Source organism: Delphinus delphis, chromosome 18 (assembly GCF_949987515.2).
Source record: "Delphinus delphis chromosome 18, mDelDel1.2, whole genome shotgun sequence".
NCBI lineage: Eukaryota > Metazoa > Chordata > Mammalia > Artiodactyla > Delphinidae > Delphinus > Delphinus delphis.
In genome coordinates, this window is record NC_082700.1 from 8,487,213 (window position 1) to 8,512,538 (window position 25,326).

At 39.8% G+C, this 25,326-nt stretch overlaps 1 protein-coding gene across 2 annotated transcripts in view; it reads left to right on the top strand.

Moving 5' to 3' along the window:
• FRY (FRY microtubule binding protein) overlaps positions 1–25,326 on the top strand; it is a 328,357-nt gene that overhangs the window by 134,902 nt on the left and 168,129 nt on the right. For both annotated transcript variants that reach the window (XM_059995989.1, XM_059995991.1), the window contains exon 3: positions 13,829–13,882. In XM_059995989.1, the coding sequence (XP_059851972.1) occupies positions 13,829–13,882 (54 nt within the window). The remainder of the gene's footprint in view (positions 1–13,828; positions 13,883–25,326) is intronic.

Sequence of the window (25,326 nt, forward strand, 5' to 3'; positions counted from 1 at the left end):
GCACTGTTCTTAATACTTGAATAACATCAACTCACCTCATTTTTCACATTAACATCATGAGATATGTACTCTTATACCCCACTTCACATACAAGGAAAAAACTTGTCAAAAGTCACACAGTTAGTAAGTGGTGGGGCTGGCACTCAGTGTAGACCACCCATCTCCTGGATCCTTGCTCTTAACCACTACACTCGTGGCCCCCTTCATTTTTAGTCGGAGATGCTGAACCTGGGAGATTTAATAAAACCTTACCAAAGGTGGTGGAGTTAGGGTTAACATCCTGATTCAAATCCTGATTTGATTGACTCCAAAGTCCAAGCTCTAATCTACTCGGGAAAGGATGTGTATGTGAGTAACCAGGATGAATTTGGTTAGGTACTCAAGAACTAGAGAATACCAGAAGAGCAACCGAGAGTGAAATCTCTGTCACTTCTTGTAGGAGTGACCAGGGAGAGTGCGGTGGAGTGAATGGACCTTGAGGGACAAGTACGATTTTTTGATGAGAGGTGGTTTGGTTGGGTCTGAGAAGAGTGTGAGTGTGTGTGTGTTAGTGGTGCCAGAAGATAAATCAGAACATGATTGATTTCAAGTCCCCAAGAACATCCCTGGGGAATGTAAACATTTGAGGAGAAAGACCAGCCTATGAAGGACACAGAAAAGGGATGTCTAAAGAAGTAGGAGGAGAAAACGTGGGGGATGGCATGAGTCAAGTGGAAAGAAGGGAATCATCAATAGTGTTTCATTGCAGCTGAAAGACCAGAAAGAAAAGTACTGAAAGACATCCACCAGATTTATTGTTTGGAAATTCACTGGGGCTTCTCGGGGGACTATTTTTAGTGGTGACAGAAAAGTCAGATTGCAGGTGGTTGAGCAAGGAGTAGGGAAGGAAGGGAAGACAGGAAGTGTAGACCACTCATTGGCGAACTAAGGATGAGAAGTAGGGGAGGAAGGGAAGACAGGAAGTGTAGACTGCTCATTGACAAGCTAAGGATGAGAAGGGGGTGGAAAGAAAACGGTAGCCAGAGGTGGAAGTGTGGTGAAGGCAGATGCTAAGATGAAAAGCTCTAAGCATGTTGATGGCTGAGAAAAAGAGCCAGGAGCATAGGGGAGGCTGGCATCTGGGGAGTGGGGAGCTGGGAGACCATGCAGAGTCCCAGAGGAGGCAGGGAAAGATCCATCCACGTGTAAATGTCCACTCAGTGGACATAATGTGCACAACTGGTGTATATACTGGGACAAAAAAATCCAAAATACCAACAAAGACAGAAACAGATGAGTGAAGGTGGCATCTTGCATTTCTCCGTAGCTGCTGTAGTTTTTACAAAAATGCCTGTGGGAGATGCTCTTTTGTTCAGTTAAAATGAAGGTTAACTTTGTAGCCAGATTTAATTGAAGTTTCCCCTCCAATGTTCAAATAATAGATTTGTCCTTGGGACTGTTAGATTTGGCAGACAATTGGCTTCTCTGAAATGTGCAAAGCCAGCTGCAAATAGGACAGGTTCTCTCAAGAGTGTTTAGTTCTTAGAAAAAGCGCCAAAATATTCCTCCAGATTTGAACGTGCCTTCTCATTTCATATCACAGGGTAACAGGCAGCATCTTACTTGCTAATACCTGAACTGACCTGAGATACTCTCCATCATTGTCTTGATCTGGGGATTTTCCCCCAATATTCTGGGTAAGAATCAGCATCTATTGTCTTGTTTAAAGAAATCCGTTTGTAACTGAAGAGAATAAAAGGGAAACACAGTGTCATCCGTTTCTGTTAGCCCCCTTCTTCCATAGATCTCCAATGGTTTTCTTTTCTTTTCTTTTTTTTTTTTTTTTTTTTGTTGTGGTACGTGGGCCTCTCACTGTTGTGGCCTCTCCCTTTGCGGAGCGCAGGCTCAGTGGCCATGGCTCACAGGCCCAGCCGCTCTGCGGCATGTGGGATCTTCCCGGACCGAGGCACGAACCCGTGTCCCCTGCATCGGCAGGCGGACTCCCAACCACTGCACCACCAGGGAAGCCCTCTCCAATGGTTTTAACTAGTGCTCATGAATTCTTATTAGAAACCTAGCCAGGTCGGTGTGAAGTGATGCTCATTTTTACCTGTGGACAAACTGAGGCACCATCGAGGAGGCTGAGTCTTCCGCTAGAAGTTCAGTGATCCCTGCAGGCAAACAAAATGACCGGAGTGTATCTTCGAGATGATTCCAACCCCCAGGTCCCTGATTGCCCCTCGTCATGTAGGGAGAGACTTTTGGGGAGAAATGGTCAGTATTCAGAACTGTGACTTCTCAGGCTTCTTCCTGAGATCTGTTTCCAAGGTTGAATCACAGTTAGCACAAATAAGATCTGAAGAAAAAAAATATGTGTCAGACATGAAGATATTTTGAACCTCGTTTTTCTTTGGTTCAGCCTGAGGAAGGTGCCTGCCGCTGTGTGCCGATTGTTCTGGATGAAATGCCTTAGTGGTATCTCAACGGTTAAGCCCACGGCTGCTCTGAAGGGTGCAGCGCACTACACCTCCTCCCTGTGTTCTGGTGAAGAGGGATCCCAGTCAGCTGCAGAAGTTCAGATCTGAACATTTTTTGTTGACTACTCAGAACAGACATGTGTATTATAAAATTTCACTGCTGATGGTATCAAAATCCTAAGTCAGTGGTGCATAAACAAGTTCTTATAATCAAAAACACTAGTTTCAAGACTTGAGACGTTTGGTGTTTTTTTTTCTTTTTTAAACTTGGTTGCTTTTATAGCATCCCGCCATTAAATGAAAAGGTTTCCTCTAAATTACATATTAAGAATTAAAGTCACTGTAGTCATGTTAGATTTTTTTTTAAGAGAGAGGGACAATTACCCTTTATGTTTCTTTCCTACTTTCTGTAATACAGCTTTCTAGTTACACTTGGAAGCTTCCAGGAAGGTAAAATTAAAGCTTTAATTAACGTTAGTGGGAGTATGCGTTGCCCCAGGAAAAGAGGTGGAACTTAGTTTCAGCTCCTGAACATTATGAAAGAGGTTACACATCTTAATCTTTCTAGTCCCAATAATAATGGTATTAAAAGGAATTTTAATAGTAGTAATGACTCTCAATTATTGAGTACTCTGTGTCATTCATCTTTCGGTTCTATGAGATAGGTTGGCATTATGTATCCTTATGTTACCTAAAAGTTAACTGAAGCTTAGAGAGGTTAAGTAAGATCCAATAAGGGACCTAGGAGGCAAAGTCAACTCTCTCAGGTTCCAAAGTCCATGCACTGAACTGTTATATAATAATTAAAAGATGTTAAAATAGTATCTCATAAGCAAGGCTGGTGACATAGTTAACAAATTGAATAAGCTCATGTTAACTCTAGTGACATTGCTGGCTGACATGTTTATTGAAATATCTCTGAGGACAGTAATACTGGGGTCGTTTGAGATTAGTGAAGTCCTACCTGTGTGGGGCACATTGTGGAATTTTTTAGGCCACTCAAACTTCAGAGGTAGAAAGTGATTTATTAAATAAGCCCCTTGTATTCCCCAAATAAAACACCTTTTGATACAGAAGAGTCTCTCTAGACTTGTCTCACTGCCATGTCCTGCTGTGCTGTGGCCATCTTTTCTCTTACAGATTACAGAGAAACCCAGTGCGAAACAATTATAAAGTGAAAATGTAGCTAGTATGCACTGAAATTGTTCGAAAATTGAGGTAGAAGTCAAAGGCCTTTTTAGGTAGGTATGGGCACAAAGAGCTTTTAGAGTTTGTATTTTCTTAAGGGAGGGAGAGGTTGGAACGTCCCAAGGTTTGAGAAGCACAAACAGGGACCTTGCTCTTTTCCTATGGAAATGCTTGAAACCCCTACAGGTTTCTTCGTGACAGGAGAAAATTCCTGTTGGATGGGTTGGGACAGCAGTGCTCTTTGATTCAGGGGAAGCAAACTCGAAGAAAAGCGCACAGTGCAGACTGAGAAGGGCAGCTTGCTCCTCACACAGCAGGCGAGATGCTCGCCACCCAGATCCTGCCAGGAAATATGAAGAAATGGGGTGGGGTTGGGTTCCTTCTGCAGCTCCAGCAGGAAAAGATAAAGAGTTGTGTAAGTACTATAGAAATCAGTTTTAAGTGACTTATGCCATCTTGGAAATTGAGACATTATAAAAAATTTTTTTCATGGTGACACAAGTGATACATCATTTCCCCTGTTTTTAGTTTTTGTTTGTTTTTTTGTTTATGGAGAATTTCAAACATGTACTAGAGTGGGAAGACCGTGTAATGAACACAGTGACCATCAGAAGCAGTTATCAACTCATGGCCAATTTGTTACACTCCCAGCTCCTCTCCCCAGCAGTATTTGAAGCAAATGCTAGAAACCATATCATTTAATCTCTAAGTATTTCAGCATGTATCTCCAAAAGGTAAACATTCTTTTTGAAACGAAGACCATTATCACACCTAAAAAATTAAAATAATCCTGTAACATCATCAAATATCTAATGTGTTCAAATCACCAATGGTTTCATGAAGGTCATACTTTCTCTTAACAGATTGTTTGAATCCAGCCCCAGATCAGATCCACATAGTGCAATAGCCTTTAAAACAGAAATCAATAGGCTCCACCTCCATTTCTTTTTTCTTTACTCTCTGCAACTTTTTATTGAAAAAATATCTTTTTTTACTTCAGTTTCCTTCAGTCGCTGAGTCTTGCTGATTTCATCCCCGTGGCTTAGTGGAACATATTCCTCTTACTCTTTCCTAACTCTTGTATTTCCTGGAAATTGGAAATTATATCTAAAGGCTTGGTTAGTTACAGGGTTTTTTTTTTTTTTTCTGTTTGTTTTTATCAAAACTATTTCATAGTGTTTGCTTCCATCAGGAGGGGCTTAATGTCTATTTTGTTCTCTTTGGGCTGTTAGCAACCCCTGAGGTTCAATGCCAAGTCTCACGATGTTTTTGGTTTGCCCATCTCTTCTGTTCACTGTCACCCAGTGAGCCGGGGCTTCTGGGCAAGGTCGAGTCACAGGCTGAGGTCTTCTAGCTTTGGACCACTAAGAATTTTGGGGGATCCATGACCCCAAAGTTTTGTTTTATTAGAATGATTTTTGAAAAACAAATGTATCATTCAATTAGTGAACCTCTAGTAAATATATCTGTACTAAAATACAGAACAAAGACAAATTTTAAAACTATACAACGCACACTGTTCTTATTGGACAAGTGAGACCATTATTTGAGCCTCCTCTGTCATAGTCTGTTTCTTCTTGTTCTTTAAGTATCCATTGTTTACTCTGTGTTAATTTCATTTTACTACTTATTTAATGCTCTTTGAGACCCATGATGTCTTGAATGTGCAGACCTTGGATTCTTGCAGACCTTAGATTCCGTGCGCTGATCTCCTGCAGGAGAACCTCAAGCAGAACCAGGCCTCTGCAGATCTCTTTTCTCAAGGGGGCATGAGCCTGATTGCTCTGCCTTGCTTTCAGATGGCTCTCTCCTGAGCTTCAGCAAGTTTGCTTCTCTCCTCTTTTCCAGTCTCCCCTCCTTCCCTCCCTTCCTTCCTTCCTTCCTTCTCCCTTTTCTCTTTACTTTTTAGCCAGCGCGATACTGTCTTCCCCAGGTCTAGTTTTTAACCTCTTGACACTGATAAAATCTATGCTGATGCGCAGCTAATCTTGGGAATGTTAAAATGTGAACTTGATTCTCTGTGCCCAAAGCTACCTTTCCAAATGCATAGGGATATATTCATTTAATAAACCCTAATAATAAGTTTCAACTCTGTACTAGGAGTGTAGGGAGACAGACGAGTTACAACACAGTGGAAATGCTGACAGGAAGAGATGCAAAGTGCCGTGTGACAAGGAACAAATGACTCTGCCTGGGAATAGTGGGGAATGGCTTGATCTTGGAAGTGACATTTAAACTAAGTCTTCAAAGAATATGATTAAGACAGCATATTTGTGTAAGAACCGTTCAGGAGAACTTAGTGTAAAAGTATGTTGTTTTACTGGGACATGGAATTCAAGTAATTGGCTAATGGACTTGACTTTTGAGTATAGCAACAACTTACCATATTAACTTTGCTTGCTAGACACAGTGAGACTTGCCATAGGCTATTTCCTTCATATGTATGCAAATATGTGAGCATAAAATATCATGTTTATCACCATTCCCACCCAGATAGTAGTGGGGAAAAATGACTTTTAGGCATAGGACGTTCCAGGATGTGGGTGGACAGAGTCACCTTCCATCCCCCACTGTGATAGGATCTCATCTTTTAGGATGAAACGATGGCAGATTCCCAAGGTAAGGACTGCTGAGTAATTGCAGGGGTCTACAGATCCACATGTGTCTCAGCCATTTAGGTTTTTTTTTTTTTTTTTTAAGGCCACACCATGCAGCGTGTGGGATCTCAGTTCCCTGATCAGGTATCAAACCCATGCCCCCTGCATTGGGAGCACAGAGTCTTAACCACTGGACCTCCAGGGAAGTCCCAGCCATTAGCATTTCACTGAATACATTATAGTTTCCCATGTAGATGCAGCCCCACTTTCCTAATGTATATAAAATAAGTATTGTTGCTGTTACAGTACAAAACCATTTAAAAGTATCATTGAAAGCATAGTTTTAGCTCTGTCATTATGTATGGTTTTAAACAACAAGGTAGAATTACTATCTTGTATGTTTGGGGTATAAGTCTATGCTTGGTGGTTAAGAATTCCTTGAAAATTTTTGACATTAAAATGGGTCCTTATAACAGAGTGGTGAAGGTTAGACAACATTGTAAATGCACTTAGTGTCGCAGAATTATACACATAAAAATCGTAAAAATGGTAAATCTTGCATCATATGTATTTTGCCACAATGAAAAAGTATATTAAAAAATTCCTTTAACTTGTAGCAAAACACACACATGCCAATAAGAGGATCTCATAGTTGAAGAAACTGGACGTCATTAGCCTACAGCTTTGATTAATTTGGCAAATGTTTAACCGTTACCAAGCAGAGCCCTGCCCTGTAACTCTAGGTGCTCGGGAAAAATAGAGGAGACTGCATTTCTGCAGCTTGTAGTCTACTGGGGGTGTCAGTCAGCTCATCACCCTTGGTAAGTGCTATAAAAGGAAAAGTATAATATACTTTGAAGAGGCAATGTTTCTTAGCCCTTGAGAAGGCAGCATTCTTTTTATTTTAGGTGAATATGCATTTTGAAGCTGTGTATTTTGCAAATGAGACAGAGCAATTAATTCATATGGTTCCTGGTAAAGCTTTAGATACCCAGACTGAGCCGATCTCTTCAAGAACAGAGACTCTGCGGGGTGGGGTGGGGCTCGCATCCACCTTAGGGTATATGTCACCTTTTCAGTAGAGAGGAATGGAGAACCGAGGCAGGGAAAGGGTCTTTGCGATCAGCAAAATGTAAATGGAATCTTTCTGGGACATCATTAGCTAAAGTAAAACACTATTTTTTTTTAACGTCTTTATTGGAGTATAATTGCTTTACAGTGGTGTGTTAGTTTCTGCTTTATAACAAAGTGAATCAGCTATACATATACATTTATCCCCATATCCCCTCCCTCTTGCGTCTCCCTCTCACCCTCCCTATCCCACCCCTCTAGGTGGTCACAAAGCACCAAGTGATCTCCCTGTGCTATGTGGCTGCTTCCCACTAACTATCTGTTTTACGTTTGGTAGTGTATATATGTCCATGCCACTATCTCACTTCGTCCCAGCTTAACCTTTCCCCTCCTCGTGTCCTCAAGTCCATTTTCTACGTCTGCATCTTTATTCCTGTCCTGCCTCTAGGTTCTTCAGAAACTTTTTTTTTTTTTTTAGATTCCATATATATGTGTTAGCATATGGTATTTGTTTTTCTCTTTCTGACTTACTTCGCTCTGTATGACAGACTCTAGGTCCATCCACCTCACTACAAATAACTCAATTTCGTTTCTTTTTATGGCTGAGTAATATTCCGTTGTACATATGTGCCACATCTTCTTTACCCATTCATCTGTCGATGGACACTTAGGTTGCTTCCATGACCTGGCTATTGTAAATAGTGCTGCAGTGAACATTGTGGTACGTGTCTCTTTTTGAATTATGGTTTTCTCAGGGTATATGCCTAGTAGTGGGATTGCTGGGTTGCATGTTAGTTCTATTTTTAGTTTTTTAAGGAACCTCCATACTGTTCTCCATAGTGGCTGTATTAATTTACATTCACACCAACAGTGCAAGAGGGTTCCCTTTTCTCCACACTCTGTCCAGCATTTATTGTTTGTAGATTTTTTGATGATGGCCATTCTGACTGCTGTGAGGTGATACCTCATTTGTAGTTTTGACTTGCATTTCTCTAATGATTAGTGATGTTGAGCATCCTTTCATGTGTTTGTTGGCAATCTCTATATCTTCTTTGGAGAAATGTCTGTTTAGGTCTTCTGCCCATTTTGGGATTGGGTTGTTTGTTTTTTTGATATTGAGCTGCCTGAGCTGCCTGTATATTTTGGAGATTAATCCTTTGTCAGTTGCTTCATTTGCAAATATTTTCTCCCATCCTGAGGGTTGTCTTTTCATCTTGTTTATGGTTTCCTTTGCTGTGCAAAAGCTTTTAAGTTTCGTTAGGTCCCATTTGTTTATTTTTGTTTTTATTTCCATTTCTCTAGGAGGTGGGTCAAAAAGGATCTTGCTGTGATTTATATCATAGTGTTCTGCTTATGTTTTCCTCTAAGAGTTTTATAGTGTCTGGCCTTACATTTAGGTCTTTAATCGATTTTGAGTTTATTTTTGTGTATGGTGTTAGGGAGTGTTCTAATTTCATTCTTTTACATGTAGCTGTCCAGTTTTCCCAGCACCACTTATTGAAGAGGCTGTCTTTTCTCCATTGTATATGCTTGCCTCCTTTATCAAAGATAAGTTGACCATATGTGCATGAGTCTATCTCTGTGCTTTCTATCTGATCCATTGATCTATATTTTTGTTTTTGTGCCAGTACCATACTGTCTTTATTACTGTAGCTTTTTAGTATAGTCTGAAGTCCGGGAGCCTGAATCCTCCAGCTCCGTTTTTCTTTCTCAAGATTGTTTTAGCTTATCAGGGTCTTTTGTGTTCCCATACAAATTGTGAACTTTTGTGTTGTAGTTCTGTGAAAAATGCCATTGGTAGTTTGATAGGGATTGCACTGAATCTGTAGATTGCTTTGGGTAGTAGAGTCATTTTCACAATGTTTATTCTTCCAATCCAAGAACATGGTATATCTCTCCATCTGTTTGTACCATTTTTAATTTCTTTCATGAGTGTCATAGTTTTCTGCATACAGGTCTTTTGTCTTCTTAGGTAGGTTTATTCCTAGGTATTTTATTCTTTTTGTTGCAGTGGTAAATGGGAGTGTTTCCTTAATTTCTCTTTTAGATTTTTCATCATTAGTATATTGGAATGCAAGAGATTTCTGTGCATTAATTTTGTATCCTGCTACTTTCCAAATTCACTGATTAGCTCTAGTAGTTTTCTGGTAGCATCTTTAGGATTCTCTATGTATAGTATCATCTCATCTACAAACAGTGACAGTTCTACCTCTTCTTTTCTGATTTGGATTCCTTTTATTTCTTTTTCTTCTCTGATTGCTGTGGCTAAAACCTCCAAAACTATGTGGAATAATAGTGGTGAGAGTGGGCAACCTTGTCTTGTTCCTGATCTTAGTGGAAATGGTTTCAGTTTTCACCGTTGAGAACGATGTTGGCTGTGGGTTTGTCATATATGGCCTTTATTATGTTGAGATAAGTTCCCTCTGTGCCCATTTTCTGTAGGGTTTTTATCATAAATGAGTTGAATTTTGTCAGAAGCTTTTTCTGCATCTATTGAGATGATCATATAATTTTTCTCCTTCAACTTGTTAATATGGTTTATCACATTGACCGATTTCCTATACTGAAGAATCCTTGCATTCTTGGGATAAACCCCACTTGATCATGGTGTATGATCCTTTTAGTGTGCTGTTAGATTCTGTTTGCTAGTATTTTGTTGAGGATTTTTGCATCTGTGTTCATCAGTGATATTGGCCTGTAGTTTTCTTTCTTTGTGACATCTTTGTCTGGTTTTGGTTTCAGGGCAATGGTGCCCTCACAGAATGAGTTTGGGAGTGTTCCTCCCTCTGCTGTATTTTGGAAGAGTTTGAGAAGGATAGGTGTTAGCCCTTCTGTTAGTGTTCGATAGAATTCGCCTATGAAGCTGTCTGGTCCTGGGCTTTTGTTTGTTGGAAGATTATTAATCACAGTTTCAATTTCAGTGCTTGTGATTGGTCTGTTTATATTTTCTATTTCTCCCTGGTTCAGTCTTGGAAGGTTGTGCTTTTCTAAGAATTTGTCCATTTCTTCCAGGTTGTCCATTTTATTGGCATTTAATTGCTTGTAGTAATCTCTCATGATCCTTTGTATTTCTGCAGTGTCAGTTGTTATGTCTCCTTTTTTCATTTCTAATTCTATTGATTTGAGTCTTCTCCCTTTTTTTCTTGATGAGTCTGGCTAATGGTTTATCAGTTTTGTTTATGTTCTCAAAGAACCAGCTTTTAATTTTATTGATCTTTGCTATCCTTTCCTTCATGTCTTTTTCATATATTTCTGATCTGATCTTTATAATTTCTTTCCTTCTGCTAACGTTGGGGTTTTTTTTGTTCTTCTTTCTCTGATTGCTTTAGGTGTAAGGTTAGGTTGTTTATTTGAGTTGTTTCTTGTTTCTTGAGGTAGGATTGTATTGCTTTAAACTTCCCTCTTAGAACTGCTTTGGCTGTATCCCATAGGTTTTGGGTTGCTGTGTTTCATTGTCATTTGTTTCTAGGTATTTTTTGATTTCCTCTTTGATTTCTTCAGTGATCTCTTGGTTACTTAGTAGCATATTGTTTAGCCTCCATGTGTTTGTATTTTTTGCAGATTTTTTCCTATAATTGATATCTAATCTCATAGCACTGTGGTCAGAAAAGATACTTGATATGACTTCAGTTTTCTTAAATTTACCAAGGCTTGATTTGTGACCCATGATATGATCTGTCCTGGAGAATGTTCCCATGAGCACTTGAGAAGAAAGTGTATTCTTTTGTTTTTGGCTGGCATGTCCTATAAATGTCCTATAAATATCAATTAAGTCCATCTTGTTTAACGTGTCATTTAAAGCTTGTGTTTCCTTATTTATTTTAATTTTGGATGATCTGTCCATTGGTGAGTAGGGTGTTAAAGCCCCCTACTATGATTGTGTTACTGTCGATTTCCCCTTTTATGGCTGTTAGCATTTTCCTTATGTATTGAGGTGCTCTTATGTTGGGTGCATAAGTATTTACAGTTGTTATATCTTCTTCTTGGATTGATCCTGTGATCATTATGTAGTGTCCTTCTTTGTCTCTTGTAATAGTCTTTATTTTAAAGCCTATTTTGTCTGATATGAGAATTGCTACTCCAGCTTTCTTTTGATTTCCATTTGCATGGAATATCTTTTTCCATCCCCTCACTTTCAGTCTGTATGTATCCCTAAGTCTGAAGTGGGTCTCTTGTAGACAGCATATACATGGGTCTAGTTTTTGTATCCATTCAGCCAGTCTGTGTCTTTTGGTTGGGGCATTTAATCCATTTACATTTAAGGTAATTATCAATATGTATGTTCCTATTACTGTTGTCTTAATTTTGGTGGTTTGTTATTGTAGGTCTTTTCCTTCTCTTGTGTTTCCTTCCTAGAGAAGTTCCTTTAGCATTTGTTGTAAAGCTGGTTTGGTGGTGCTGAATTCTCTTAGCTTTTGGTTGTTTGTAAAGGTTTTAATTTCTCTGTCGGATCTGAATGAGATCCTTGCTGGGTAGAGTAATCTTGGTTGTAGGTTTTTCCCTTTCATCACTTTAAATATGTCCTGCCACTCCCTTCTGGCTTACAGAGCTTCTGCTGAAACATTGGCTATTAACCTTATGGGGATTCCCTTTTATGTTATTTGTTGTTTTTCCCTTGCTGCTTTTAATATTTTTTCTTTGAATCTAATTTTTGATAGTTTGATTAATATGTGCCTTGGCGTGTTTCTCCTTGGTTTTTTCCTGTATAGGACTCTCTGCGCTTCCTGGACTTGATAGACTATTTCCTTTCCCATATTAGGGAAGTTTTCAACTATAATCTCTTCAAATATTTTCTCAGTCCCTTTCTTTTTCTCTTCTTCTTCTGGCACCCCTATAATTCGAATGTTGGTGCGTTTAATGTTGTCCCAGAAGTCTCTGAGACTGTCCTCAATTCTTTTCATTCTTTTTTCTTTATTCTGCTCTGCAGTAGTTATTTCCACTGTTTTATCTTCCAGGTCCCTTATCCGTTCTTCTGCCTCAGTTATTCTGCTATTGACTCCTTCTAGAGAATTTTTAATTTCATTTATTGTGTTGTTCATCATTGTTTGTTTGCTCTTTAGTTCTTCTAGGTCCTTGTTACACATTTCTTGTATTTTCTCCATTCTATTTCCAAGATTTTGGATCATCTTTACTATCATTACTCTGAATTCTTTTTCAAGTAGACTGCCTATTTCCTATTCACTTGTTTGGTCTGGTAGGTTTTTCTCTTGCTCCTTCATCTGCTGTGTGTTTCTCTGTCTTCTCATTTTGCTTAACTTACTGTGTTTGGGGTCTCCATTTTGCAGGCTGCAGGTTTGTAGTTCCTGTTGTTTTTGGTGTCTGTCCCCAGTGGCTAAGGTTGGTTCAGTGGGTTGTGTAGGCTTCCTGGTGGAGGGGACTGGTGTCTGCGTTCTGGTGGATGAGGCTGAAACTTGTCTTTGTGGTGGTCAGGATGGCGTCCGCTGGTATGTTTTGGGGTGTCTGTGAACTTACTATGGTTTTAGGCAGCCTCTCTGCTAATGGGTGGGGTTGTGTTCCTGTCTTGCTAATTATTTGGCATGGGGTGTCTGGCACTGTAGCTTGCTGGTCGTTGAGTGGAGCTGGGTCTTAGCGTTGAGATGGAGATCTCTGGGAGAGCTTTCACCATTTGATGTTACGTGGTGCCAGGAGGTCTCTGGTGGACCAATGTCCTGAACTCAGCCTGATATCCAGCCAGAGCACCAAGACCCTGTCAGCCACACGGCCCCAAACTCCGGAACTCCACTCTCCAGAGGCCCTCCTCTGGACGTGCTTCCTCTCCCCTTCCGCGCAGGTTGAAAACACTATTTTTGGATGTGTAACTTTTTGCGTGGTTTCTAATCCTAAGTCAAATTTGGGTCAATATTAACTTCCAAAAAAAGAGAAAGGTACAGGTAAGGCTAAATAGTTACAAAATACCCTCCTGAAGAGTCAGTTAAGGCTTCCTAATGTAAACGAAGAAATAATCGTTAGGAAAATTTATTTCTGTAGACCTTTGTCACTTCCCAGATGATTTTTGCAGAGATTTGGATGTTTTGCAGGCCAAAATATCATGCTTAGAAATCACCGATTACACCTAGTAAGTGTGTAATTGTAGGTTGTCCATCCTTCAGACTAATAATTATACCTTATTTTGTTTCTAAATCTTAGGACTTGGAATAGTGTATCACTTTCAACTTTTTATTATCTGTCAAGTCCCAAGATAGGTAATGAAATTTCAAACAAATTCCCTAGGTTTTATTATGTGGTTTCCTTTGAAAACACAGGATCACTTATAGCATCAGATTTGAATGTCTTGGTCAAATGTGTGAAGATGAATAGTAAAAATCCTGGTGGTGATGATCAAACACTATACTTTAAGGTTTGAATAGTAAGGAAGAGTTTCTCACATATTTGAAAACTGGCGTCTCTTCATCCCATAAAGGGAGAAATAGATGAGAACAATTTTAATAATAATGACATTTCTTTTGTAATATTTAAAAGCCTCTAGTAATTTTTCTTGCCTGTGTTTCTTTCTAGGAAAAGCCATTGACAAAATCTCTACAACGTGGAGAAGACCCCCAGTTTGATCAAGTATGTAATATATGTTATATACTGCTTTTTATTTGTTTGAAGATGTACAGAGGCAAGGGCTGAATGCTTACTATGGTGTATTGATGAACTTCGTCAAAGAGGATACAGGAGTGTGATCTTAGGAACTGTGTCCTGCAGCTTTGACAGTGACAGCTTGTAGTAGATGTTTAGTAAATGTCTGTTGGTTTGAATTGGAAAGAACTGAAGTGTTGAAATTTAAGATGAGGAGGTCACCAGTCTTTGGTTACCAGAAAAGATAAAGGAATTTCCATTCAAAACCTTATTGAGATTCTTCTGAATAAATGGTATCATATGACGATCAGATCTCTGCCCTAGAGCTTTCTTATATTTTAACCGGCGTTTTGTTGAATGCCAGCTATATGCTTGACACAGCAGTAGGCTCTGGTGATACAAAATCTAGGACCAATTTTAGCAATCCTGTGAGAAAGAGAGACCACCTAAGCAATAATTATAAAACAGTATAGCAACTTAGATTCTAATAAAGTGATACATGAAGAAAACAGTTTAAGACAGAATAAATACAAAGAAGGTCCTTTGAAAATAGATCAGGACTCGTAAAAGGACTTCCAACTCTAAACAGCAGGTAATAAACATAGGAAACTAGAATCTTATCAATCCTGGTTGAGTCACTTCAGGAGGGCTTTAGGTGTGTTTAGAATGATGGATAACAGGACATCAGAGGAGGTCGGAAATGTGTTTGTGGTGTTTCCTAAACGTCTGCATTTAATGACAGAGGACAGCGTGTTCTTCTTTATAAACCTCATTTGGTGCCAGTAGCAGAGGCAGAATCCCACGGGATGCACCATGGCCTGATCTAACACAGTGGGATTTTTGTATTGTCTTATGGAGAACACACAGAGAGTACGCTCTCTGCAGTGCTTTGAAATTGCCTTTAATGTGGAATCAAGAGGAAATGCTTTGGCTGTTAAAGTTCAGACTTGTTCCATCCAGAAATGTGAAGGCCTGACTATAGAGACAGAATCCTCCATTCTCTATTTTATAAACTGTTGGCTGAGGGAGACCTCACAAGTTTGCTGTCACGGCAGGTCTTGGAAGGCTGGTGCGGCCCTGGCTTTGCGCTCTGTTGCTGGCAGAGCTGGCTGTTCTCTGGAACGCTGGTGGAATGGAGTCTGGGCTTCGTCTCTCTGTGCCATGGAGCTGACTTCTCTCCTCATATTATCCTTAGTTGCTGTTACCTGGTCCCGCTTGGAGGTCAGGGACCTGGGGTGAATGTTTGGGGTCGTTATTTTCGAAATGTGGCAAGTGTGGCTCTTTCCGTTCTCCTTAAGAACCTAAATATTATCTGTCTTCCATAAGTTTTCACTCTATTTTATTTTCTTTGTCTCTTTCCTCCTAGATTATCACTGTCCTTTCCTCAAAAAAAAATTGTGTTTTCTTTTTCTCCTGCTTCGTGTGCTTCTTTCTTTTTCCTCTGGGAGAATGGTACTTTAGCATTTTAACATTACGTATAATAGTTATCCCAAATAATTTGGCTTCGACACAATGTCTCATTTATTATTCAGCACTCTATTTCTGCATTTCAGCATTGTGGGAAAGAGATCGACTTTGGGGTTTAAATCCCAACTTTGCCACTTAATTAGCTATAATACTTTTAACCTTGCTGATCAAAATGTTGAAATGCAGAATCACTGCCCTGCCTTGATATACTGAGTCAGATTCTGCAGCTTAACGAGATCTCCAGGTGACCCCCACCCACATTGATGCTTGAGAACCACTGCTTGTAACACATCTCTGTGTATTAAAGACACTTTAGGGGTGAACCAGTAGTGAGTTGGTCACTGAGGACTTTCAAATAAGGCACATGAAGTTATCCTCTGATTGTAAAATCATAAATTTATGCGTGAACCATGAGAGAAGACAACCTACGAAGTTGGTCTCATTTTAAAGAGATAGCAAGATCCCCAGGCCAGAAGGAAATGTGACTGAAGTTGGTCCCTCTGTGGATTCAGTGAAAAAGAAAGTCAGCCAAGTCACCTTTGAAAGTGCCCATCCACTGTTTCAACAGCAAATTATAAGAATTGTGGTTCTATTGGCAAGGCCGTGAATGCATCAAGCTCTCTTAGGGTTTTGATAGCAAAGGTCCAGATTCTGTAATTCCCCTTATTCTGATTCCAAGCAGGAGGATGTTATTCTGGGGTCACACAGGTCCATCTACGGGAGAAGAACACGCTGGTGACACCTCCTTGGAGCTATAGACTCCATTGCTCTACTCCCGGGAGCAGTGGTACCCACAGAAGTGACATTTATTTAGTACTTACCATAGGGGAGGCACTATGCTAAGTGCATCCTTTGGACAACGGACAACTGGTCCCTGTTTAGAGAATATTTTTATCAATTTCTCCCTTTTAAATGTCCCTGGCATGAGTGATAGGCTGAAGAGAGCTGGGCTTCACTTCCAGTGCCTGATCCTGGGTGGCCCTGTTTAATCCTCCACTTGCCAAGCCCAGGATTCATTTTTCTCCTGTTAGAAATAGAAGCAAAAACAAAATAACAAGAATCATGTAATACTTTATAATTAACCAAGCCTCTTCTTAATTCTTTTATATTATCATTTTTATTATTTTGGTCACACTGCGCGGCATGCGGGATCTTAGTTCCCTGAGCAGGGATCGAACCTGTGCCCCCCTGCAGTGGAAGCGCAGAGTCTTAACCACTGGAACACCGGGGAAGTGCCTTACCAAACCCCTTCTCATGTATCGTGTCACCTGACATTACTCAACCCTTCCAACACGCCCAAGAAGAAGGTCTCATCATCATCTCTATGTTACAGCTAATGGAAATGAGTCCTGGAGGGGTTGCCCTTATATTATATGACTAAAGCCTGAAGGGACCGAGACTGGAATCCATATGTTCTAACTATAAAGCCTGTGCTTTTTACTCTGTAACATGCTTATATTTTTAAAAACTAAGTTGGTGAGAATTTAGAGGGGAGTTTTCAACAGGTAATGGACCTAAGATCCCATATCAGTTAAGATTAGGTTTGGCGGCAAATGGCACATAAAATAACAGTGGCTTTAACAAGATAAAAGTTTATTTCTCTCTCACATTGAAGAAGTACAAAGAAAATCAGTCCCGTATCTTTATATTTTTGTTTTCCTGTGTATGGCTTACATTCCCAAGGTCATCTCATGGTCCACTGTGGCTTCTGGAGCTCAGCTGTTACATCTGTGCTCCAGGCAGCAGGGAGGTGAAATGGAAAAAGAATCACAGAAAAAAAAACCCAGAACATCCTTACAATGCACACGCTACTTCTGCTTATGTCCAGTTGACTAGACCTTAATCACACAGCCACATATACCTATAAGAAAGATGAGGAAATTTTATTTTGGGCAACCATGTGTCCATCTAAAAATGAGGTATTTTATAACTAAGGAAGAAGAGAAGAGTGGATATTGGGCATTACCTGGCTCTAATAGATATTATGTAGCCTATTTTTTTGTCAAAATTCCCAGTAAAGAGTATTATGTACAATTCTCTGCCTCTTTTTTTTCACTGTGGAAATCTCTGAGAATTTGTCAGCTTTCCAGTTTGAATTTTAAAACGTATATTTAGAGGTTAAAGCTTTGTGTTTCCTTAAGTTTTCTGTTGCTTTTCTGTTTCATTAACTGTTGGTTTAATATCTCTTATTTAACCTAATTACAATCTAAACATGTATAGAATAGACTTGGTTAAAAAAAAAAAACCCTCTTGTTTCATAAATGACAAGATGTCTAAATAGGACTAATTTTTTGAAGCTCACTGTTAGTGGGAGAAGAACTGTACCAGTGACTACTTTGTATATTGGAGAGCTAGGAATTTGTACCCTAATTCCCAGAATTTCACTTTTACAAATGTTATGAATGTGAACTTGACCCATTCTTACACGGTACCTACCTTGTGGCAGCCGTGTGCCAAACATTAGGCCAGGTTGTGGAAATAAACATGAAGGAAACATAGTGCCAGCCCTGGAGAGGCCCCCAGTCTAGTGTGAGAGACAAAGAAGAAAGATGTAAATCAGATAAATTATAACCTCAGTCTAGTAAGGAAGCTCACAGTGGAAGAAGCAGGCGTGCTGTGAACCCGAGAGCAAACTTTGCCCTGTACTAGGGAGCCAGGGAGGGCTCTCAGTTCCTGCTGGTGAGACAGTCATACGGTAATGAGAATTAATAAAGGTGATGAGATTTCCAACAGCATTTTGAAAATGTACACTGCCCCTAATTTATTTTAAATGCCTAAATTAACCCTCAGCACTTAGAAAGCAAAATAAATGAAAAATTGTCCGGGTAATAAAGTTATTTTAGCAAACGTCTATTAGGTGAGTGAGAGCGTGTGTGTATGTATGTGTGTGTACGTATACAGCAAAGCCCTGTGTGGGACAAAGAGATGTAAGAATGTGGTCCCTGCATTCCAGGTAGGAAGGGTCAGACTGTGGAAGACCTTGATGCCAGCGGGTGGGGCCGTATCCTCTACCTGCCAGTATCAAAGAGATCAAGGTGCAGCCTTGATGTTAAACCCCGACTGGAGAGATCCTTAAAGTTTGGAGGCATTTTGGGAGTTGGGGCATCGATAAAGATTTGAGGCTAACATGGAGAAGGTGGAACTAGAAAGAAAGAATGACTATAAGCAACCTTATGTAAGAAGAATCAATATTGGTTGAGAGAAGGAGAAACAAAAGGTAACTGCAGTTTTCAGCCATGAGTTGCAGCCATTTCCATTCAGTTTAACAAACGTTGAGCACCTGAATCATGCCAAGGTCTGTGCAAGGTGCTGGGGTTACAAAGCAGTAAGCAAGAGTTTCTGCTCTCCAGAAATTCTCAGTCCCAGGAGGAAGACAGATACCTAAACAAATAGTACTGTGATGTAAGTATAATAAGAAGGTACAGTTCAAGTGCTGTGGGAACTCAGGTAAGGGAGTAGTTAAGGATGCTAGAAAGGTGGGGCGGGGGGGAGTGTCATAGGAAGCAGTGACATACTAAAGATATCTGCTATCCAGATGGACAAGACGGGTTGGGTCGTGCCAGACAGGTAGAGCCGAGTGGACAAAGGAATTGAAGGAGAGAAGAACAGAGTTCTGGGGAGTGGCCGGGAGGAAGCTGGGAAGGCCGACTGGAGCCCATTGCTCCCGTGACCGTGGGAGCCATACTGAGGAGTCTGGACTGTTTTCTGTGGATAAGGAGTTTTTCAGAGGACCGCTGTGCTTGGGGAGAGGGGATAAATTAGTTTTACACGTACTGAATTTTCAGTGCGGGTAAAATACCTCAGGAGAAATAACCAGGGCTCATTCATTTATATGATCACCCAACAAACACTGAAAGATTAGGGTAGAGAAAGTGGGTGAGGCATATCATAGGGAAACAAGTTCATTTAGGACCAGAAAGTGGGATCCACAAAAGAAAGCCCAGAAAAGGAGTGCCCAAAAAAGTGAGAGAAGCCTAAGAAGATGCATCTCCCCAGGGCAGGGGTGGCCCAAGACGGCAGCCTGTGCAGGGACCCTCACGGAAGAATGAGAGGTTAGAAGTTAGGAGCGCATGGGAAGCCAGCTTTGAGAAAGCCTTCTGTGCAGTGGCTATTACTCATTGCCATGTAGAATACACTTTCAGATTGCTGGATTCATGTTAAATAGTTTAAGAGACTTCCTTTCACAGCCAAGTTAGAGTGGCTGGTCATGATTGGCAACACTTAAATGAAACAGCATTATACCAGGACACAGTCATGGTACCAGTGATGAGCTCCCTATCTGTGATCTGTGCAGAGCACCCTGTGAGTGAAGGGCATGGAGCTCCCTGTTTTAACTTCAAGTGACTTTCCTCTGTTATCAAAGTTTACAGATATTCTTTTAAAACATAAAGGCCAAGGCATTGTATTTTGGATTTTCCAATGAAACAACCACTAACCTGTGATGTGTGTGGACCTGAGTAGATGGTGACCAAATGCAGCTCACATATCAAGTTAACCCATTTTAAAAAGTGAAAAACACCTCTCCAAAATAACCCTCACCTGAGGGAGTACGTAAGCCTTACCTGGTACAGTATGTACTAATGACAGTCACTAGATACATTTACACACAGATGAAAAGTCGTGCTTGAGTAAAGTAACAACTGAATCTTTATTATTTCACATACCTTCCAGCTACATATGCTTCTTGCCTGTTTTCTCTGCCCCTTGGCTTTTAGACCTTTGCTTATATCTAATGGTGGCATGAACATGCAGTAAATTAAATGATACAAACAATTGTACACTGCACGATGTGCTTCTATTTGAAGTATTGCTCCAACTTTGTTTCTTAAAACAGTCTCATAGAGTAAGTGGAAGTTACTTCTTCTTTGCGTAGGAAAGTATGATTACTCCCCAAAGGGGCTTGTGTCAGAACAAGCAGGATTAGCATCCAGCCCCTTCTTTTCACAGGTGCATTGCTTTACTGTGCTTTGGTGGTGCTTAAATAACCACATGGGAGATGGCAGCATCGCAGAATGGAGGAAAGCATTTCCGGCAGAATCTGATAAATGTTGTCATGTGCTCAGGAGACTTCAAGGGAAATGATTGCAGGAAGGCCATTGGCTGGTCGTGGGTTTGTCCTTTCTGATCTTTTACAGAAGAGTGTCGGTACTGTAGCAAGAGTAGAAATCAGGTCTCAGGAATGAAGAAGTGAGGCAGAAAGAGGAAGCATCTCCAGTCCGTGGCTGATTGAGCAGTTGGCCAGAAGAGGGACCCGTCAGTGGGTCAGAGAGGGGAGAGTGGAGTCAAAGAGGGCTGGATGTGTTTACAGAAATAGGAGAAATCCGAGAGCTGCGTGAAATCCGAGAGCGTAATGCTGTGCCTTTCAGCCAAGGGTTGTATCCATTCTTTTTTTTTTTTATAAACTGGCTTATAACAGTATATGTTTCCCATGTTCAATATTATAATTCGACTTCTGTATTCACTACAGCGTGCTCACCACCAAAGTTTAGTTTCCATCTGTCACCATACAGCTAACTCCCTGTACCCTTTTCACCCTCCCCGTTGCCTCTTCAGTATCTATGTGTTCATTTTTGTTTGGTTTGGTTTGCTCATTTATTTGTGTGTGTGTGTGTGTTCGTTCTTCACTTACATTTGGGCTCGACACCTTTTTCAGGATGCTGGAGGTTCCTGAGAGCCAGACTTGTAGATGAGTCAGGACTTACAGTTACTGGTTTTTCTTCAACAGATTGATTGTGGTTGCAGAATAGTTACCTTCTCGGTGTCCTTTCCCATTTGCTTTAGAGCCAGGTGTGCCGGCAGCGAACTCGGGGAGTCCAGTGTTGCTGTCTTTCTCTTAAGGAGCTGATGTAGGACAGGTGTTGCTCAGAGGCCTCCACAGTAAGCATCTGGAAGGCACTGTGTTTACATCTGCTGGGGCCAGAAAAGTTGGCTTAGTTTGGGAATACAAACTAAGCAGAAAGGTTCTAATGGAGGCCTTGGTAGTTTGTGCTTGGGTAAGAGATAGGTGGGTCTTAATTTTTTCCCACTGCGGTTGTCCAGGGTGTCCACGGGGCATTGGTTCCAGGGCCTCTGACCTACATGGATGCCAAAATCCACAGATGCTCAAGTCCCTTGTATAAAACGGTGTAGCGTTTGCATATAACCTACACACATCCTCCCATATACTTTAAATCACCTCTAGATTACTTATAATACCTATTGCAATGTAAATGATATGTAAATAGTTTTAGATACAATATAATGGTGTGTAAGTCATTGCCAGAGAGCGGCAAACTCAAGTTTTGCTTTTTGGAGCTTGTGCATTTTAATTTTCTGAATGTTTTTGATTTGTGATTGGTTGAATCTGCGGATACAGAGGGCTGACTCTGTACCTAAAAGCAACATTTATCAGCTCTGATAACATCTGTCATCAACGTCTGTCATTCGTTCTGTCATTAACCTAGCCTGTGATCTTATCAAAGTCAAAATATTTTGTGTCTGTGCTTCAGTTTCAATATTTGGAAATGGAAGAGGGGAAAAAAGAAACAGACACTTTTGAAGGTCTGTTATATGTCCCACACTTGAGAGTTTCTCCTTTAGTCTCCATAAAAGCCCAGTGAGGGAAGTATTCTTAAGTCCTGTTTTATAGCTGAAAACAGAGCTTCAAAGAAACAGCAACGTGGCCAAGCCCATACAGCCAATAAAGGGCAGAGTTGTAACTTGAACCCCAAACCTGCCTGATCTTCCCAGTACGCTGATGAAATTATGAAAATGTGGCTTTTGGAGATCAGGCTTCAGATACGCTGTTCTGAGAACATTAAGTTGCAGCTATTTGCAATTCAGTGTGACCTATTCTTTACTCTAAATTAAAGATAATTTGGTCATACATTCTAAGTAACTTCTTTTGGGATTTTCTTCTAGATGGTATATGTTTATGTCCTTTTGTGGCACCTTAGTTTCTTAATGTGTTAAAAACGCTATCTATAAACAGGAAACACATGGTAAAATGAATCTATTATAAGTCTATAATAGAACTAAAATAACTTTTTATCCTCTTGGGTAGTAATATTTTCCTGAAGAAGGAGGCAGGTGAAATTCTAGTGCTTTAACATTGATTCTAATGCTTCAATTCAATGAAAATCTATTTAAAATATATAAGTGAAAAATATAAGCAATTAAGAGAGTAAAAACAAATTAGGTAGCATTGGATTCACATTAGTGTTATTCAGTGTTTCTTATTCTCCAGTGGAACAGTGAGTTCCATAAAATGGACCAAGAAGGTAAAATCAAATAATGAAGATCTTTTCCTAATTTGCAAGAAAATCATATTTAACATATACATTTTTATAATTTTAAGTTTTTATAATAAATTATTCTTAAGCCTGCAGTGTCTATCATCACTCATCGAATACTGTAAGCTAGCAATAGTATGAAATGTGATCGAGTAAAAAAAAAAATTGCCTCTGAATTGCTATAATAGATCAGGCACACAGAGAGTACCCTGGCGCCCAGGTGCTTGGCCACCTGAACTAGTTTGAGAAATTAAGCCATCAGTGAAGTTACTGTAAAATTATTCGTTAAATACACCACTCATGACAAGTCAGCCTTATTACTGTAAAATATGGAATGACTCCACTGAGTAATTATTCAAATATTTATGTGTGAAGTTTCCTTCTTTGCATTCAGCCAGTATAATAAAATGCTTATGAAAAATTAATGTCTTAGATACAGCATAATGGACAGTTTCTTTTAGCCTATTTATATATAAAACGCTAAAATAAATGTTAAGAAAACATTTGCAAAGTACATTTAGTATTCCCCTCTATCACCCCTCCAAAAGAAAACACCAGTATGAAATAGTTCTGTGATTCTGTGAACTTCATCTCCTCAAGCTGCACAGTACCTAGCTCATCTGTGATGGAAGAATATGATCATTTAAATGCAACAAGAACATCTTTGTAAATGGGCCTCCCCTTGCCCAGCGGCACAGAGCTAGAATTCATCTCACCATTGGCTCTGCTTCCCATAAATGAAGGAACTGAGTAACCAAGAAGCCAGCTAGACCTTCCTCCCTTCCTGAGCTTTGAGGGCCAGGTCTTTGCAAATTCCACCCTTCCTTCCTGAAAGTCTGAACTCAAAAGGGCAGTTAACAGAGAGATGGAAAAAACATGCACATCCACCCCCTGCTGACCTTTCATCTCTTCTAAGATGGTCTCAGTGTATTTGCCATGGAAAGCATGCCCAATAGATATAATACCAAGAATGGCTTCGGGATGACTTTTTAATGGGTAGAAAAAAATTATTACAGCTGAGATTTGAAGAACACTCTTGACGTTCTCTATGGAGAATGTGGGTTACACCTAAGTGAAGTAGCTGAATGCTGTTAGAGAATGCTCTACCCAGAGAGGTTTATAGGAGTCAAACACAGGTTTATATCACCTTTACGGGTCTGAAGTAAATAAAGGAACTTGTAAATGTCACACAGAAATTTTTTTTAATTTTTATTTTATATTGGAGTATAGTTGATTAACGATGTTGTATTAGTTTCAGGTGTACAGCAAAGTAATTCAGTTATACATATGCATGTATCTATCCGAATGTTTTTCAAATTCTTTTCCCATTTAGGTTATTATAGAATATTGGGAACTCTACTCAATATTCTGTAATGTTTTTTAAATAAACATTTTATTTTAGAATAGTTTTGGATTTACAGAAAAGTTGCAAAGATAGTACAGACAGTTGTCATATACCCCGTACCCAGTTTTTCTTATTAACATCTTACGTTACCAGGGTACATTTGTCATAACTGAGAAACCCATATCAGTACATTATTATGAACTAAATTCTATACTTCCTTTGTGTTTCATTTGTTTTTCCCTGATATGTGTCTTCTGTTCCAGGATACCATCGAGGATGCCACAGTACATTTAGTCATCATGTCTCCTTAAGTCTCATCCAGACTTGCACAAGTATTTCTAAATTACTGAAATATAATTGTAGTGGCTTTGGGATTTTACTATCTATTCAGTAATTAAGACAGAATTAACCCTTGGTCAGGGACTCTGAATTCTGATCCCGCTTCCCATGTGGGAGGAACCCTCTTTGTTTCCCAATTCAAAATATTTTAGATGATGACAACTTGAAGAAATATCCTTTCTGGATAACTTTAGAGAGGTAGGAAATTACCTGGGGTAACTTTAGAGAGAACTAGGAAATTACCCCCTTGGCACACCATAGTCGTCTTTCCTCCAAAAATTTGCTGCTGTTATATCCAAAGGAAGAGCAGGAAAATTTGTTGTGCCTGTGGGTATTACAGCCTGGAGGGGAGGGCTCTTTTTAAAAAAAAAAAAAAATTAGATATTTTAAAATTACAGAACCCTATAACGGTGACTAGGTTCACCAGGCAGGCTAAATGCAATAGCCTGTTTATTTTTTTTAACTTAACCCATAACTAAAGGTAATGCACAATTTTGTATTATGTACCTATAACCATAATTATAAGAGAGAGAGCATGAAATAAGCTATCAAGAAATAGAATCTGAGAAAGAAAGCAATCATTGCTTTACTCAATCTTAGGGCTTGTTTTAAAGGTGACAGTGGAAAGTCCTGTTGACATGAAGCACTTGCGCTTTCATTGCTCTAGTTTCCTGCTTTTGTAAAAGGAAGTTAAGCCTAGCCTGCTTAACTACAGAAATATTTCAAGTTAACTAACGTTTTCCGTTTCTTCTGCCACCTCCCCAGCTCAGGCTCTGAGCCCTGCGCTCCTGGAACCGTTGCAGTAATAACCTCATTAGATTCAAGCATGTGTTGTGTATTCTCTTAACTGCCTCTGTTTGCAAACCACTTCGGTCCAGCCTACACGTCACTGCTAGATTAAACCTCCCCAAACACCATTTTCATGGGCTGGGTATCCTACTCAGAAATCTTTAGGGGCTTCTCATTTTCTAGAGAAGAAAACTGAAATTGTTTAGACCGGCATTAAAAGT